The 20,047-nt window shown below is 32.8% G+C and overlaps 2 protein-coding genes across 2 annotated transcripts in view; one reads left to right on the top strand and one right to left on the bottom strand.

The window, feature by feature from the left end:
• The window catches only part of LOC134268197 (major vault protein-like), a 126,091-nt gene that overhangs the window by 80,770 nt on the left and 25,274 nt on the right, over window positions 1–20,047 (top strand). The gene's annotated exons all lie outside the window — the stretch shown is intronic.
• LOC134268192 (heat shock 70 kDa protein 12A-like) lies at window positions 10,840–19,948 on the bottom strand. The gene is made up of 4 exons (XM_062750382.1): window positions 19,744–19,948; window positions 19,353–19,503; window positions 11,618–11,883; window positions 10,840–11,472 (listed from the first exon to the last, which is right to left on the bottom strand). Exons 1-4 carry the CDS (start codon window positions 19,852–19,854, stop codon window positions 10,840–10,842), a joined length of 1,161 nt encoding a protein of 386 aa, XP_062606366.1. The 5' UTR covers window positions 19,855–19,948.

Here is a 20,047-nt window from a genome sequence, read left to right as displayed (position 1 = left end):
TCCTAACACAAGAAATACATAAAAATTAAGTTTATTAGACAATTCAAAAGTATATATACTCCTGATATATGAAATCTATTTAATATTTAAGAATCTATAATACAAATAAAAATATTTTTTGCTGATCAAAATTCCATTAATTATTTAAATTTCCCTCTAATATATATAACACTTTTTCTTGCATTGTAATTTAATCAAATGACCCATTTGATATAATTATATTGAACTATTTCTTGATAGTAAAAACATAATAAAGGGAAATAATCAAATGTTGAACCCGCTTTTGATTGGTTCGTTTGGATCTTGAATCTCGAAACTCGAATTTTGAATCTCGAATTTCGAATTTTGAATCTCGAATTTCGACTCTCGTATTTGGAAACTCGAATCTCGAATGAGCCTTCTGGGCTTTCGTATCTTACTACAAACAAAATACTTACATTATTTACATTGTACTTTAGTGAAAACTTTAATTCACATTTTATTTAGTTACATGTATCTTCAGTAATCTATACTTAAATATAGCTAACTATATTTTACCAGGAACTTCTTTTTGAATAATGCAGAGGAAATTGAAAAGTATTTTCATTTCAACGTTGACATGCAAGTCAAAGTGTGTCATCTCTGGTAGACATTCTATGCTTTCTAGACATTCTATTCTATTGTCGTCCAATTTAACATGTACGTTTTAGTCAAATTACTGCAGGGCAATATTCTATAAGACATTGTGAACATTATAGTTCTTCTGCTAAAAAGAAATGTTTTGTGTTTAAAAAAAATATGAAGGGTTAAGCGTTTTAATCTTTAGATATAACTAATCAGAAATTTTCACAAAAAGTTCAGAACCAAGTCTGGTCAAAAACTCTCTCTCTCTCTCTTTATGCGAATGAGAGAGAGAGAGAGAGAGAGAGAGAGAGAGAGAGAGAGAGAGAGAGAGAGAGAGAGAGAGAGAGAGAGGGATAGTGTGTGTGAAAAACGATAAGAATTATAATATATCATATAATCCACATATGCATGATTTAAATTTACTTCGAAGTTGCATAGAACAACATACTACTACATATTTCAGCCTAGAAGTTGGATGCACGTTTTCATAACGATCCTCTAAAAACTAATATCCGAATAACTGTATCTCACTTTTATTCTCAATGACCGTGTAGTGTAGGGCAGCGTTGTGAGAATTCCATCGGCATCGAAAGCAAGTTTTTTAACTTGCCTAAATAGCCGAGTGGTCTAACGCGCTGTACCTGTACCGTTAGGAGACAGATTCCGTAGGTCGAGAGTTCAACCCCGGGCTGGGGCGTGAGTATCCTTATAAAAGTAAATATAACGTTATATATATATATATATATATATATATATATATATATATATATATATATATATATGAGTTGAGAATATTATGAATCATGTAAGAATATTGCATGAAGGAGGACAATTCTGGAATTCCGACGTCATTAACCTCGTACTTTATTGAATTCTACACAAATTACTTAAGGGGGCCGACTTTGGTTTTCATTGCAAAATATTTCGCGCATCATACTTGGTTAAAAAGATTAAACAAGCTTAAGAATAACAGGTTTAAAAATGTAAGTATAATTTTATATAACTGATTTTTTTAACCGATTTTGCGATTGACGGGTAAGTTGACGTCGTTATAGTGTGTTTTTGACGTTATGATAAACTGAAGCTCTTCAATGGGTAATAAAATATTTTAAAGAAAAAGTAATAAGCATATGCTCTTGAAAATGCTTTTATAAATTTCTTCTGCCTGTTATATTTTTGAAGTACTCTATAAAAACAGGAAAATTGTCAAATTTTGCATTTTGAGATGCCCCCTCTGATAACAAGACGTAGAATTTTGTGTTTCTTACATATAATGTACAATGTAGTATTACTCATTATATAAATATAGCCCTCTGATGAGATAGATATATCGACTTCACAGAAAAGCATATTGACCGAGCAGGAAGAGCGAAGTCAATATGCTTTTCTTTGAGGTTGATATATCTATGGATTGCCAGAATTAAAGGGCTTTATTTGTTTTATTATTTTTTGCAGAGGTTGATAAAATACAATTTGAAAAATGGGATCAAACCAAAAATTTTCTCTCTTAAACACTTAGAGACTAAAAATAAAAAAATAAAATAGATTTAGCTGTTTACTATACATGTACATGTGTTTCCTTTTCAATTTTTGAGTCATTGAGAGGATTTCCTAATTGAAAAAACTACATATGTACATCTTTCTAATTATCTTTTGTATCAGTTTTGATAAAGATATTCAATATGTTCTAATATTAGGTATTAGCTAAATCAGACCATTGCTACGTCTTATCAGTTACAGAACATTACAAATTTAAATACATTTTTATTTCATTGTAAAATCTACAAAAATATTAGAGAAACTTTTTTTTTCATAATGTTGATTTAAACAGAAATGTAGCTCCATTTGAAAATTTAAACATTAAAATGAAAAATCATCAGAGACAAACTGCCAAATTTTGAAATTTATGTTTTTCACTAAGGCAAAAATATTTACTTCAATCAAATTAATATAATATCCATCATATGCGCTATCTTTATACGTTTATATTGTATTTACTTGTTGTCTATCCACATGTCACTATAATATAAAATATCTACTTACTTACTTACAAGTTGAAATATATTTTTTTATACTGTATTAGCTATTATTGTGAAAATCACTACTATTAATTTTTTTTGTTTTACAGAAAATTACCTCCATTTAAAAAAACATCCAGTTGATATGCATTTCAGATTCTTTAAATAGTAACTGAAGTCTATATTCTGTTATATTCTTAATCATGTGACCAATGTAAAGCCAATCAGAGGGTTTTGAATATATGATTAAAATAATATTAAAATTATATGATATATTATAGTTTTAACAAATAGGCTATTGTAGTATTTGTACAATACGCTCTAAAGTGCTAAAAAGTATATAATCCTATAGTAAATTTACCTGTATTTTGAGACAGTCCCTTAAGAATACCTGGACTATAGATTTTTCCCAAATTTTGCATATACGCTGAAGTTAATGTAAGTTATATATGGTATAAAAATGAAGAGTTTCGCAATGGTAGTTTTCACACAATAAAACCACAGTCGGCCCACCCCTAAAGCCGGAAAATAACTCAAATTCAGGAGGTTATTCGATCCCTGTAGAAAATAGTTTTTCCAGCCGTCGCTCACTTTGGTTTTCAGATATATTATGTATTTTTTTTTCCAAAATCACATTTTCAAAATCTTTGTGGGCTATGCATGTGCTTTATGTCATCTGAATGAAACAATATTCGTATCTTGCCTTTATAAATCATGATGTATTAAGAATGTGCTTCTTTGTAGAATACATCAGATATTTTGCACTGGCTGGATCTGCTCTGGGAATTGCAAAATCAATGTACAACTTTAAACATGACGTTGAGAAAGGAGACACTGGAAAGCTCACTTTACCGACAAAAATAGTGTCTTTTTTATCACGCATTGCAGAAATTGGACCAAGAGTTATGCTTTTAGCGTTGCTTGTTTCTGAAATAGGAATGTATTCTGCCATTTGCTTTGCTGTTCATATTGCTATCACATTTGTAATAGCTATCACTGCAAGTTGTAAAAATAGAGTTTTAGACAAAGATCAAACTAGGCGTGAAAAAATGTTGTTATTGCTAGGAAGTTTTGCAAATATTTTTTTCTTTTGCAAATACAAGTTGTTTGAGAATGTCGAGAAGAGCAACAAAAATAAACTCACTGCTACCTTTTACATTTTTTACTACATAGAAAATATTGCTATTGTCGTATTTTGGTGTATAGTTACAAATGGCAAAGGTGCTTGGTACTTTTATGGAATTATTGCTTTAACTGTTTCAGGATTAATTCTACACGCCTTTTTCCTTTTCCTATTCCATCGTCTCAAAGAAAGCCAAAGAAAGTATCGTCCTGATGAACAATATGAACTTTCCACCATATCAGGTCAGGATGGTCTTTAAGGACGTTCGATCTTGAGAATTTGAGCGTATTTTGGTCAGGTCCTTTATTTATAAAATTCTGCATCCCCCCCCCATAGCCCCCGGTTCCGACGCCCATGGGAAGGATACCCACTTTCACCTTTAACCTTTCTTATTGTCAACTGCTTATAACATGAAATATCGTATTAAAAATTTATAACACTGTTTCAAGGGAGCTGTCTGGGGAAACTGCTGAAAACTTTAATGACATTCAAATTGACGACCTGATAAATGAAGTCTCCAAACTTGATCCACTTTTCAACCCGATTTTTATTCAATGTTTATATAAAATGTATTCTATATGCATCCTCGGGTGAAACCTTATTGATTGCTTTTTTCCCTATACATGTATATATGCTAACTATTTTTTGTGGTTTTTGTTTTTTACCGTAGGAAAATACTGAGCGGAATAAAGTCCTTAATATCTCGGATAACTTATTTTATTTAAGAAAAATAATTTTTAATGAAAAATGACATCATCTAAACAATTGCTGAAAATTTCAGCTTAGTACACGTGCACTTCTTTTATCACAACAAAAACACCACCACCTCACCTCACCACCCCTAAAACACTCGATAAATATTCAATTTTTATTTTAATCCTAATTTTGAGGATTATTTTCCATCATTGTAAATTTGTTACATCATATAAGTAATTTCGACATCATGATTTTAACGTGTTTAACGTCAACGACATAACGTCATAGTATTTTACTCGTAAAAACAATGTTTATTTTAAACACCTATAAAAGAAAAACCATAACAGATATTGTTAAAAAATAAACTGTTTTACAACGTACACATACTAGACTATCATTTGATAAAAATTCATAAATTTTGAATACGGTGCGGATTTTGATGCTTTGTGGTTCTTATTTTTTGGCTTTCTAGAATATGTAATCTCTTTGGCTTCAATAATGTCACAGAAGATATATATGTAAACAGTGGATTTCATCAATTTTCATCAGGTAGTCCACTCAACTAGTGAAGTCAGAATGTCCTTTACATGCACGGTAGGCCTACATGTAGTCAGGTACATGTATCAACAACTTGATACTACATGGTTACTGTACTGCTTATTTACATTCTTGGATGCATATTTACATTTACAATGTCTTTTTTAGAGATAAATTTAAAAATGATTCCAACAATTGATTTCTTCATAAAAGGTAGATAAAATAAGTACTTCCTTAAAATTTATCTGGACTTCGCACCCCTGTCAATCATCTTAAATTAACCGTGGGATTGGATAAATTGATTTGATTGACATATAATTTTTGTGTATTTTGTCTAGAAATCCTACCGACCATCGAATCGATCTTCAAGCTTTTGATATTTATTTTTGATACTTTTGATACTCCGAATTCCAACATGATACAGAAGCAATAAAAAATAATTTCCTCATAGGAATATGAAACAAATATAATGTTTTTGTCAAATAATGAAATAAATGAAAAGAAAAACATTGCATATATATATATATATATATATATATATATATATATATATATATATATATATATATATATATATATATATATATATATATATATATACGAAATATTTGCGTGAGGCATACTTATTATCGTTTTAGTATGAGCACTAGCTTAACAGTTTGCTTCATGGGACGTGCAAAAGTTTGTAATGACTTGATTATGGTATTAGTTAGCAATTGGCTGTTTGATTTTCAATGCAGTCAATAAAACTATGCGTATGAAACTCAGAATACAACAGTGCTCTAATGATACCAACCAATCGCTTTAATAATGAGTAATTGTTACGGCAGAACGTTATCTGTAGTCAGCAGCAACACGTGATTTGTTTTCTGTCCTCAAAAAGCATAGAGATCTATGTCATATTTGTTGTGATTTGGTCGGATGGATTTTGAAATACGTTTACGAAATGGAATTTATAATCATGGCAATGCAAAAGGTGTGTAACATAGCTATCGGTATCATCTTATAGGAAGTAAAACTTGCTTTGTCTGTGAACATGTTATTGTTGTTCTCTTGTTAATAGTAAAGATTTTTCCGGCGTTTTGTAGAATAGCGAAAAAAATTGTTTTATATGAACGTATTTTATTGAAAATGTCTGTTTAAGATAGGCGTGACCAAAGGAAGGCCAATGAGAAGGCGGTATTTTGTTATGTGTTGGATCAATCTATGTTAGTGCTCCGCAGAACGCCACTTGTTTTTATTTATACGAGGGTTGATTTAAAAGTAATGTCACGTAGTTACAAGTAATGTAAAGGTAAATTTATTTCCAATCAGACCTAAAAATTTCAATTCAACACGATTTATACTTTTTAAGATATCGGATTATATAATTATATAACGTGTGATTATGGTAGTCGCCGCATCTTAAAAAAAGAAATCCAGGTTCCCATTGCACGCTCTTTTTTTAGGTCACCTGAGTCACTCAGGTGACCTATTGCTGTCTGTTTTCGTCCGTCGTTGTCCGTCGTCCGTCGTTCGTCGTCAATCGGTCGTAAACTTTTGAGCATTTTCAGCTTTTTCTCTAGAACGGATAGACCAATTTCAACCAAATTTGATATACAGCATCTATGGTTGAAGGGAACAAAATTGTGAAAATCATGGCCCCTGCCCCCTGGGGCCTGAGGGGTGGGACCAAAACCACCAAAATTAATGCAATCTTTAAAAATTGTCTTCTTTACCCCTGGACATCTAGCAGTCAAACTGTTGGCAAGATGATAATCAGCATTGGGTCCTCTACCAAAATTTTGAAATTCATGGCCCCAGAGTCAAGGGTTCTGGGGTTAGGGTGGGGCTTTATAGATCATATAATATAAGTGCATTATTTCTTTGAAAATCTTCTTCTCTGCTCCTGGGTATCAATTAAACTAACTAAGTATATACTAGAAGTTATGATAAGCAAGACTGCCTCTTCCAAAATTGTGAATTTTATGACCCCAGGGTCATTGGTTTTGGTGTTAGGTTGGGGCGCTATTGATTATATAGTGAAAATACATTAATTCTTTGAAAAACTTCTTCTCTGCTTCTGGGTATTAAATAAACTAACTTAGTATATAGTAATGGTGAGCAAGAATGCCTCTTTCAAAATTGGGAATTTTATGGCCCCTGGGTCAGGGGTTCTGGTTTTAAGGCGGGACTCTATTGATTTATATAGTGAAAATACATGAATTCTATGAAAATCTTCTTCCCTGCTTCTGGGTATTAAATAAACTGAGTACTAGTATATAGTTATGATGAGCAAGAATGGCTCTTTTAAAATTGTGAATTTTATGGCCCCTGGGTCAGGGGTTCTGGTGGTAGGGCGGGGCTCTATGGATTTATATAGTGAAAATACATTAATTCTTTGAAAATCTTCTTCTCTGCTCCTGGGTATTAAATAAACTGAGTATATAGTAATGATGGGCAGGAATGGCTCTTTCAAAATTGTGAATTTATGGCCCCTGGGTCAGGGGTTCTGGTGTTAGGGCGGGGCTCTATTGATTATATAGTGAAAATACATTAATTCTTTGAAAATTGTCTTCTCTGCTCCTGGGTATTAAATAAACTAAATAAGCATATAGTTATGATAAGCAAGAATGGCTCTTTCCAAATTGTGAATTTTATGGCCCCAGGGTCAGGGGTTCCGGTGTTAGGGTGGGTCTCTCTTGATTATATAGTGAAAATACATTATTTCTTTGAAAACCTTCTTCTCTGCTTCTGGGTATTAAATAAATTAACTAAGCACATAGTTATGATGAGTAAGAATGGCTCTTTCAAATTTGTGAATTTTATGGCCCCAGGGTTAGGGTTCTTGTGTTAGGGCGGGGCTAGCCTCTATTGATTATAGTGAAAATACGTTAAATCTAAGTGCATAGTTATGATGAGTAACGGTTTTTGTTTCAAAATTTTGAATGCAATGGTGTCTAGTTTAAAACATGAACCAAACTCAATCATTGGAAAGTTGTTGCATGATGCTCAGGTGACCTATAAGGCCTCTTGTTCATAATAAATTCTTTTGTCAATTTTTTTTATAGTAGCATTATACAAACTTATAATTTCACATATCCATTTAATTATAACCGTCTTTTTTGGCAACGTCACACGGCAGTCAACGTTTCCGTCCACCTTACCATCTTTCGGTTTTCTTGTCATCTGCTGAGCATTCTATGACCCATCAATCGCTAAAACCGTACATCTAATCACAAGTCTCTTATTACATTCTTTCCCATGTGAGTCTGGTGAATCAACCTGTCTCTACTGGTGATTTCCGATTTTGAAGCAAAATTGCATTACAGTTTGTTGTGATGTTTCTTTTTATCCATTTCGACATTAATATTTCTTTTGATCAATGCATCAGAGTATAGCAATATGTATCATAAATTTTTAAATTTTGGGCGATAAGGTACAATTAAAAGATGCTTTTTAATGTGTTTATCTTCTTCATTCTAAAAAAAAAGAACACTTAAGTTCGTGACGTCAGGTTGTGACGCGGCGACACCCCCTATAGTCTATGTTTTAAACTTCTATAAAATAAATTCAGTTAAGCATTCTTACATGAAAAATGAAATTTTAATTGGATTTATGTATGTGCATCTTTTGGTATACTGTCGATTTTATTTTGCGAATTCGGGTCAAAATACTGTTGATTAATTTTTACGTTTCAAAATTTTGCGAATGACCACTGCTCTGTTTTCATTTTCCTGTTGGTGATTTATTATTAAGAAAAATATTTTTGCAATGCAATGGAATCGCAAATTTGCTAAAAATTTATCAACAGCAAAAATTTTCAGATTTACGGTATCATATTTGAAAATATGACGCCAAGTATAAAAGACATGGACAGTGTGACATTACTTTTGGATCAACCCTCGTATCTATGTTCAAATAAATACGTTCATAAATATTGGGTATATTTTTTCTTGTGCTTCCAAACATGTAAAATGTAAATAAAATTTTTTTCTTGAAAAAATATTGTTTTACGTTATATGTCTACGTGACAAGCCTTTGTGATTTACACACCAATAACTCGCACAAAAATTTAAAAGTATTCCTTAAATATTAAGTAAAATACAAAGGCAATTCCCTGTTGACACGAATCAAAATATAAGCAACGATACGTTAGTTTCATCTTCCGTAATTTGAATTGTACCCAAAGTTGTGGTTGTTGGTCACTTAATCAATATTAAAAGGAGGCGGGCTTATCGATCGCGGTCATTGTTGACAGATTCTCTCTCTCTTCAAAAATTTGAATACATGTTTGGCTTATTACAGCGATGTCAATATAACTTTTTTAATGCGAGGACATGCAAATTAAAACAACTTGTAATTTGCTAAATTCTGAAAACGGCAACCAAACACGCTAAAAGCTTAAGACTTAATTTAGATCGAGGTCAGGTTAAAGAATACAATAAAGCCAGGAGTACACTCACAGGTGGACATCACTTGCCGAATTGTAAAATCTAACAGGTAAAAATCATGCTAAACTTAATTATTATATGGAACTACAAAATAACTTACAATCTAGATTATAATTTAGTATGCTGTTAACTTTTTTTTAGTTTAATTGAAATTGGTTTTGAACTTTATATAAGGAATGTAGAAAGATATTCTTTGTAGCAAATGTAAACTCAATAATTAATACCTATTCTCTGTAACCACTTAAACTTTTGTGGCACGCATAAACATGTTTTTTTCAAAGTTGGCTAGAAAGTACACCTTATAAACTACTTCAAAAATATTGTTAGATCATTTGGATGTTGAATAGTTACCATGGGAACGGTGTCTAAAGTTGATTTTTTCTGAAAAAAAATGCAATTATATTTCGGAATGTTTTTTTTTAAATGCAGTTACTTCAGTTCACGTTACTCACAGAAACAAGAAATATGACTAATGAAAAATAATGTTTTTAAAGCTGAAAAGGAATGTGTTCGCTATTTTTGTTCTCGCTACTCTGCAAACCAGGGCAATCAGACCGGTGTAGACGGACGAATGCTATACAGCACTCGGTAGCGAGAATAATAACGTAATACGTTGTTATTACAAGAAAGTAAAATACCAAATAAATTTACAATTATAGTTGTACAGGTCAGTGCAATATACAAACAACAGAGATAAACATCACTACAATAGAATGTAAACAAAGGTAATAGAAGATAACCAGCACGAACACGGGTCGCCATTCCACACCGATACCCGTGACAATTAAGCAGTCAGGTGTAATGAATGCAACGAGTATACCCTAGTGTTGATGGATCGTAGATGATGATATCGAAATGGCGTATGCCTATTTACGAGTCGTGTTCAGCTTTAAAGATCTGTCTTTAGGGGGATTAAACACTAAATGAGGATTGTGTTTCTTAGTTTGTGGGCATATGCTGAATCTTTTTCTGTATGTGATTGCTACCGGTAATCCTGACGGAAACATGTAAGCACAATCAATGTATGGGATTTAATTGTTTATGTTCATATCTATATAAACTATATATAAACTATTCGTATGAAGTGATTAAATGTAAATAAAAAGATAAAAATAGAAGTAATAAATGAAAGTAACAATAATAATTTTATTTTAATATTTTTTTAATCAACTAAAGAAATTTTCTTGATTTAATTTAGCAAAAACACAATTTTATTACAGAATTTATTTGAAAAATCCATTTCACTTTAACTTATATATGTGCATAGGAGTGCATTTTGATTGAAGGATGAACGAACACTTACAAACAACGGGAGCTACGGGACATATTCACAGTATCCTGCTGAGGTAATAACAAGCTGTAACAAAAATTGGTTCATGTACCCTTTCATTATTACTTACTAAATAACATTCTTAATTTCGCCTCAAGATTACTCTAGCAAGTCAAACGTAGTTTTTACAGTTTCTCCTGTTTCCTTTACTGTGGCAGACACCTTTATTTCTGTCATCCCAAAAATATATTGTTCTTCTGCTTCCCAATCCCCCTCGATATATTCAGGTACAGAAACTTCTAATCGTCCAACATACTGAAAGCTGTCGTCGATCACTGGAGCATTAATTTTCTCTGTGCAATATAATCTCAGTTCATAACTTCTTTGATCGTACGTAAGAGGGAATCCTATATCTGTTACTATTTGCCCATTTGAAGGTACTTTAGTATCTCTAGCAATCAGCTGATCAAAAGCATTTCGACATCTTTCAATACCATCTATGTCAAAATATCCATTTTCTTCTGGATGAATTTCAGGATCAAATAAATTATCTGCAGCTGCCCCATAAGAATACCGCAATATTCTAGCAGATATTGCTCGAGGATTGTGTCCAAATAAAACTGCTCCCTTAATTACAGCTACGCTACACTCATTTGGAATAACGATATTTAACTTTGGGAACTCCTTCTTGAATCTTTCTTGCAGTAAAGTGCATTCCCCATATCCTCCAACGATGAGAATATTTTCTATATTTTTAATTGTCTCTGCAATATACTTAATGTGTTTGATTATCTGACAAAATTGAGTTCTCGAAAAATTTCTTCATCAATGCAGGTGAAATTTTCAGCTTGTCTTTTACAAGTGATAGATGATCTTTTAGAACGGATTTATTAATAGCTTTCATTTTTTCATCTCTAGAGATTTTTTCGTTTAATACAGCTGGCAGTCTTGTAATGAGAGAAGTTTCAGAATCTGAAGAGATTGATCGTTTTTTGTTTTCAAACTCTTTGAGAATATTGAGATATTCCTCCATATCATCAATTCTTAGCTGTTCAATCGTCCCTGCCCCATAAATAATATCATATATCTTCAGATAATTCTCATCAACGTATATCCCTCCATAAGCTCCCCCACTGGCGCGATAGAGCTCTGTTAATGACCCATCCTCATCAACTTCATGAACACTAAAGTCAGCTGTTCCCCCTACGAGAAATAAAAAGAATATTCTTAGCAATATTTCTACAAATGTCATACTTTTCATATCAGATATAGCAATTAAAGGATAAAGATAACAGAAGTTATTGGATGGGATCTGGAGATCCGCGCCTGTCAACTCGACGTGATCCGGCTCTTCGGATCAAGTTACTGTTATAATGATAAATTTTTGATATACCCCCAATAAAATGAGAAAAGAAGAAATCTAATAGGATGCAAGGTTCGAAATATTTATTGACAATTCAAAAGAAACTGACTTTTCAAAGAACTATTTTTTGTTGCGCAATGTTAACAATTTAACAATAAAATCATTCAGAGTCATTGCTGTAGATCACACGGACGCGTTTTTTTTTTTTTTTGGTTTCTGAGGTTGTGAATTACAATTATTGATATTGATGGTGCAGTTCATCATTCTCGCATTTGAAAATAATTCTCTAGCGGTCGTTGACTGAAGGAATGATGAATTTGCTGAGATTGTCGACATCGAAGTTGTGGAACTGGCGGGTGGCGGATTTGAAGCTAGCTGGTAAGTCGAAACTGGACAAACGACATTTTACCCTTCATTTTCATTATTTTCTTTATTTGAAAGAATTTCACTCATAGTTTTTTGCATATCGAGTGATGGAGTTGCATATTTATTTATGCTTTGGACGTTTTTGTGTCCAGTTAGTTGTTGAATTGTGGTAGGGGCTATACCAACATGAAGCAATTTTGTACATGTTGTTTTTCTGGCTGAATGATTCGTTTTTCTTCAAGGAAGGTTTGCACGCTCTGCCATTTCCCGCATAATCGAGCGCAGTGAATTTTCGCCAAGGGATTGGATTTGTACCAAATTGGAGATCCATGAGGTCGTTTATGGTTAATCGCAATATAAAAAGAACTTTCAGGAGTCATGGTAGAAGGCGGCCTGTGGTCTCTAAACACCTTGTACGCAGTTACTTGGCAGCTCATAGCATCTTCTGGGTTTGCGTACTGTTTCGGACGGAAAGCTCTAAGATAAATATTTTCACCAGTTCTTGTTTTTGTTTCCCTTTCTCTAAATTCCAGATATTCCCTTCCATTTTCATCATGTAATAGCTTGATATCCGACAATCTAAGTTTATGATTTTCTGTCCCTCCTCGAATTCCGAACATCATGGTGTTTTGTAACCACATTTTGTTTAGCAATGCCTTCAGGCTGTCTTAACCAATGCATCTCTTCTCTTGAAGCAATTTTTCTTCACTCTTCGTTAGTTGTTCTGTTGCATTTGGTTTACTTCCCTTGCCCTTTTGTTTTAATTCCTTTCGTTTAGATAGAAGAACAGTTCTGCTTGTCGTAAATTCCTTATCAGATACTAAACTAAACGGATACCGGTCAATAGATCTGTGATAGCTAGTCAAAGTATCAGGCTCATAGTCTGAACCATCTGCCTTTCGGATCAAGAGAAAAAAAGAGCCTAAATAGTTGTCCAGCTCGCTTGGATCAATCCTATTGATTTCTCGGGTTTCGCAGTACAGTTAAGGTGCGCAATAAAAATATCGGCTAAATTTTGTATTTAAAAATGTATTTGTAATCGGGATGACGACTATTTTTAGTACATTATTTATATCGGATAATTGTAATTATGATGAATAACTACATATCGAGGACGATTAAATTTTATATTTAGACTAGTCACGTGATGCGGCAGTCACGCGATTTTAGCACATTGACTTGAAGTATTGATGTAACATATAAATATCATAAGGGCATAACCAAGTTAAATTTCCAAGTTTAGCATATAAATATTTTCAAAAAGCATTGTAGTTTCTGAAAAGTGCTGCAATCCTGTCTAAATTCTGCAATTTCATTGTTAAAATTATACTTGTATGACCGAATGCTATATTTTTTGCTGGTCAGCGGCATGAAATATTGATATAATTAAATTGTTTTTAAGATTTCGTCAGGATCGCAGCACTTTTCAGATACCTTATTAGTTCTATAGTTGAATTGTAAAAGCTTGCTTTGATCCATAGAGTGTATGCCCTTGCACTAGATCGATTTATTAAGACCCTCCACATTACCCTCCGATGTACTTGCATACAAATATACGGCAGTGTCAATTAAATACGTAATGTACAGAAAATATATTAATAAAATAGCGAAGAAGACATTGAATTCAAGTTATTGTCCCATAGAATATCTGTAAATAATATTTTATTTAAGTAGAGAATATAATTTTGTTAAGAAAATATTACTTGATCTGTCTCTCACTGCATACAAACTACGTCACGTTGTAAGAAATGACGTCATATTGACAAGTGTATTCCGATCAGTGACTTGTTTATAACTTGTTACGTGGGATTTAACTAACGACTATACAACACGATGTAGTAAGTTTTTGTGTAGTTTGATGATTTCTTACTGGTTAAATTAGCAGATAAACTCATTTTATGGTATTTTAAAGAAATCTTGTATGACGTATATTGTGTATGATGTCATATTCAAGTTTTCCCGTACAAAATAGGCTCTGCCTCCTTATTGTAACCATAACTGTGCTGCTAAAAAGCATGCCTTGGATTTGTACATACTTGGACAGTGGCTTCGCCAACTTCAAAAACCTCCTGTCAATGTCCAAGAACATGATGCAGCATTACAGCAGGTACGGAATAACCTTCCTTTTTGTAAGCAGTATGCCAAGTCGCCAAGTCGCCAACTCAAAGTCGAGCTTGTCTGGTAAACCGAAAGGATAATACCCGATACTCAATCCGTTTTAGAATGGTGGTTAATTTTTGTGTGAACTCATAGTTCGACCATAATTCTGGAAAATCTGTCCTTTTCTGACTGTTCACATGGTTCTGAATAATTTGACATATGTTTCCTTAATGTTTTGTCTTTTGTTTCCTTCCCCGTCTCATGATCTGCATGTAATTGTCATTGTAAATCCAATATCTCATACTTTTTTAATAGTATATATGATTGTGTATGTATATATGATTATGATTGATTGACTGATTGTATATTGTTTAACGTCCCTCTCAAGAAATTTTCACTCATATGGAGACGCCACCAGTTTCCGATGGAGAGCTGCAAATTTTGTCCTTTACTCGGCACAGAGGGCCTTTTAGCAGGGAGGGATCTATTTCGTGCCAGCACCTACTGCGACACGGGTTCGGTTAATATGGTCTCATCCGAAGAACTGTCTACATGTTCCACAGTGTGATTCAAATCAGCGAGGCAAGGATCAACTCCTTACTTCGTAACTCTAGAGCAGACACTCTTTCCACTGCGCCACATGGGCGACCATCAACATTATGATGCATCAGAATATGAGCATTATAATTCATCACTGGTGTGCAAAAAAAATTATTTTGACTATTATAAGCGATTCGATCCAGTTCAAAATCAATGATTCATGGATTCGGAGATTTTTGTGTATATTTGGAAGCGATATACATGTATTAATATTTTAAGGATTTAAGCAATTGATTAATATATAGATTACATAGATTGTGATTTTACATCAAATAGGAAAATGACTTTTACACAGCGATGGAGGCAATAAACAAGTGTAGCAACCGCAAATGATAAAACGTTGCTTAATGATAGAAATATCATTAATGAGCTAGGTTTGCTCCTCAGCTTTTCAGCAGATTTTTGTCTTGACCGCTATTTAAAAAAATATATATCCATAATGTTAAAGTTTTTACAATTAATTTCTATTCTATAGTGCTCATTTGACTGCATTAAAAGAATTAATTAAATAAAATTTCAAAAAAATTTCAAATTCTATAAAAAATATTATTATCTAGCATGTTCTCCCTAACTTTGGCTAATTTTATGAAGAAAGAGTCATAATATACCTAGTATGTGATTTTATATTAACATCAAAATGAGTTCATTAATGTTGCTTTTTGTTGGTCTTTTAATAGTCCGCATGTAAAACAGTAGAATGAATGAAAAATTATAAACCTGAATTAAACAAAATTAATCATTGTACAAAAAAGGAAGCAACAAACAAAAATTTATATTAACATGCAGAATTACATTTTCAGCCTTCTCGTATGCATTTAAATGGACAAAACATTTTTTTACATAACTATATACTCGTGATCACGTGTGTTGGCCAGGGAATCCACCAGACAATTAAGGGTATATTCACCGATAGTACAATAAATATATATTATTATAACAGTAACTTGATCCGAAGGGTCGTATCACGTCGAGTTGACAGGCGCGGATCATCAGATCAAACGAGACGCCATATCGGATAATTGTAATTATGATGAATAACTACATATCGAGGACGATTAAATTTTATATTTAGACTAGTCACGTGATGCGGCAGTCACGCGATTTTAGCACATTGACTTGAAGTATTGATGTTACATATAAATATCATAAGGGCATAACCAAGTTAAATTTCCAAGTTTAGCATATAAATATTTTCAAAAAGCATTGTAGTTTCTGAAAAGTGCTGCAATCCTGTCTAAATTCTGCAATTTCATTGTTAAAATTATACTTGTATGACCGAATGCTATATTTTTTGCTGGTCAGCGGCATGAAATATTGATATAATCAAATTGTTTTTAAGATTTCGTCAGGATCGCAGCACTTTTCAGATACCTTATTAGTTCTATAGTTGAATTGTAAAAGCTTGCTTTGATCCATAGAGTGTATGCCCTTGCACTAGATCGATTTATTAAGACCCTCCACATTACCCTCCTTATAATTGGCTGAAAATATTAGAATAAACCTTTAGAGATAAATTGGATAATAATAATCCATTAAACAAAGCATAATAACAAGGGACTTTTTAACGCGCAAGAAAAATAACGTCATATTTCTGCGTACTACGTCATCAGTTTCAGAGAGTGGTGATATGGATTCAGAAAACAACATGTTGGTGATCCGGAAAATAGGATCATGACGTCACGTGATAGCATAAATTCAACAGTAAAATAGGGTGATACACATGAGGTATATAATAAAAGAATTTATCAAGCGTAAAATACCTGTAATATTCCTATAGTAAGCCATAATGCAGTTCTCATTCACCTGATTTGTCAAAGTCACATTGGTGCCACACTTGCTAATCTGACGACAAAAATAAAGTCCCGGTTCCCATGCAAAATATTTGTCCAAAAAGAAATTTTAATTCATGACAGCAGAAAATTGTTTCATAGTGTGAAAATTAGCGACATCAATCAACCAAACTTGTATGCAAAAAACATATCTACTTATAGTGTGGTTTGGAGTGTCGGGTCCTAATAAATCTCTTACAAGTTTGGTTGATTGATGTCGCTAATTTTCACATATTTAATTTATTTCATTCTCAACCAATCATAGCTTACAGCAAACACAAGAATATAGGTGACGAAATAATCCGACCCCTGATGAGGCTTCTTAATAGCCGAAACACTCTACAACTACTTGCATAATTCAAATCAAATATTAATCTGCTCTATGCAAAAATCATAATTACTAGAAGTGTGGTTTGGAGTGTCGGGTCCTAATAAATCTCTTACAAGTTTGGTTGATTGATGTCGCTAATTTTCACACCTAGAATATTTATTTCTAATTAAAGCTTGAATGAATTCAAGAAAGATCGATTGAAGTACATTTCTACAGAATGGTATCATAGGGTGGTGAAAACTAAAACACAACATATCTTTTCTGTTTACCATGTATCCACGAGCTAGTCATTTCCCAGCCACATTTTTGTGAATAATTTACTCTATCTCGCTAACTCTCACCAGAGCAACTGTCAGAGCTACTCTGAACTCATCGGATTTTATAATTTGCAGAACATCGAAAAATAAAAGGTTCCAATCACATTAGTGGTTGTGACAAAGCTTATAGAAAACTGTTTTCAAACATATTTTAACAATGTAGAAACGCATATACCTATCTTTTACGCAATTGCAAATGAGGGAATTATTATACATTATAAATTCATTCAAGCAGATCGAAAGAATCATTCTTTACTTCTCCAGTTTCCAAAACTCTTGCCGACACTTTAATTTCAGTCATACCAAAAATATAACTATAATCTATATACCACTTGTTTTTGATATGTTTCGGACCATTTATAGTTAATTTTCCAAGGAATAGAAACCTTTCATCGTTTATTATCATTGACTCTTCCATTAATTCCGTGCATTATAATTTCAACGAAATTTGACTCTGTGCAAGGGTCATAGTTTTAGCTTGCTTGGTAACTTTCACTCCAGTCGAGGGAACTATTGTGTTTTTGGAAATCAGTTGTAGAAATACATTTCGACATCTTTCAACTCCGTCTTCGTCAATGTATCGATTTTCTAATGGATGATCCTCGTGATTAAATTTTGGATCAATTGCTATTCCATATGAGTAGCGTAAAATTCTTGAAGATATAATCAAAGGATTATGTCCGAATAACAGTGCTCCTTTAATAACAGCTAAGCTGCATTCATTGGGAATAACGATGTTTGTATGAGAAAATTCCATTTTGAACATTTCTTGTAGCAAACTACATTCCCCATATCCACCAACAATGAGAATGTGCTCAATGTTTGGAATAGTGTCTAAAATGTTCCGAACATGTTTGATGATTTCATTTAGTGACTCCTCAAAGAAACTCTTCATCAACCTGGCGGAAATTTTTAATTTATCTTTTACAAATGCTACCTGATCTCTTAAATAGGAGGACTGAAGAGCTTTCATATTCTTCTCTTTAGAACTTTTTTCGTTCAATACCACTGAAAGCTTAGTTACGAAAGAAGTCTTAAACTCTTGAGTAATTGAGCGTTTTTTGTTTTCAAATTCTCTAAGGAGAGTCAAATATTCTTCCATATCCTCTATTTTGAGCTTTTCAAGCGTCCCTTTTCCAAAAATAACATCATATATCTGCAAATACTTTTCATCAACGTATATACCTCCATACGGTCCACCACTGGCACGATAGAGCTCTGTCAATTTCTCATCCTGGCCAACTTCATGAGCGCTAAAATCAGCTGTACCCCCTGAAAGAAGTATTGATAATTAGAGATCAATGAATTAAGAACAGGACTCTTGTTTACAAATCCACTACGTGACACGGAGACTGTATAACAGAAGAGACATAGGTCTCTTTTTGCAGTAGGTGCTGATACGAAAAAGATCTGTCACTGATCAATAGGCATGAGGTAATGTCTCGATATGAGAAAGACGTTAAATAAACATTAGGTTGTCCGACGAGAAAAACATTTTGATAAATAAATATTCTATATTTCGGTTTCTTTGACAATTTTTAATACATGTATAAATATTTTGAATACTGAAAAAACTCCAGTTTGAATGCAGGTATTTTTGTAAATGTTTGATTAAATCTTAGGCCTTTATATTGATATTTACATGTACGTGAGGAAACTTATTTCGACACTTTTATTGAGCCAACAACGGTATCATAGTCAAGTATTAATAAAATCAATTTTAACAAAAAGGGTAAAGGAAAACCTTGTTTAAGTTTGCAGCATACCTCCAATATCTGCAACTAAGTATCTGGTGCCAGGAACACTTATAACTTTCCCCGTTCCGAGTTTTAGATTTTCTAGAGGGACTCGTTGACAGTAAACAGAGGCTGCTTCTGGCTCCAAAGCTAACTCTAGGTAATCATCTTTTATGCCAGCCTGTATTCAACATTATCATCATTTCCTGTTAGGTTTGTCTTAAACTTCCATTATTTATTTGTTTTCCGAGAATTTATTTTTAATGTTTTGCAAGTACATGAATTTCTAGTTCTTTATAAAGCACGCAGTTTTAAATATTGATATAAAAATTACATGTTATTTGTGTTCTTATTTTTTATTTTTTGGTTGAGTGCTAAATCAATATAGATCTAATGAATGAATAACCAAATTTAAGCCTACTTGAACAGCTGGAACTCTCATAAATTGTTTTGATCGATCATTCCAAATGGCAGGCACTGTCAGGATATATTTGATTTCTGTCTCTCCAGCTTCTATTCCTCTGTCCTGCATGGTCTTAAGACAGTGATCTTTAAGGTATTTAATAGACAGCGAAAAAATTCTCAAGGCCGGAAGTGACTTGCCAGAGACATCATCAATATGTAAATCTTTTCTCACATTCTGAAAAAAAACATAGAACCGAATTGATTCGTAACTCGTATATTGTATCACGACTTAATATAATCGCTTTCTTACTAATAGCATG

Source organism: Saccostrea cucullata, unplaced genomic scaffold, assembly GCF_032062105.1.
Source record: "Saccostrea cucullata isolate Sc308-1 unplaced genomic scaffold, CSIRO_AGI_Scuc_v1 ctg1252, whole genome shotgun sequence".
NCBI classification, from domain to species: Eukaryota; Metazoa; Mollusca; class Bivalvia; order Ostreida; family Ostreidae; genus Saccostrea; species Saccostrea cuccullata.
The sequence above is the reverse complement of the archived record's forward strand: the minus strand, read 5'-3'. Positions and strand labels throughout refer to the sequence as shown.

What these genes read in the sequence shown, in the direction of transcription:
- LOC134268192 (XM_062750382.1), bottom strand. Translation starts at nt 19,854, where the DNA reads ATGCAGGACAGAGGAATAGAAGCTGGAGAGACAGAAATCAAATATATC. An exon ending in TGAGAGTTCCAGCTGTTCAA is followed by an intron (nt 19,504 to 19,743) that starts GTAGGCTTAAAT and finishes TGTTGAATACAG; the next exon opens with GCTGGCATAAAAGATGATTA. An exon ending in TCATTACAAGACTGCCAGCT is followed by an intron (nt 11,473 to 11,617) that starts GTATTAAACGAA and finishes CAATTTTGTCAG; the next exon opens with ATAATCAAACACATTAAGTA.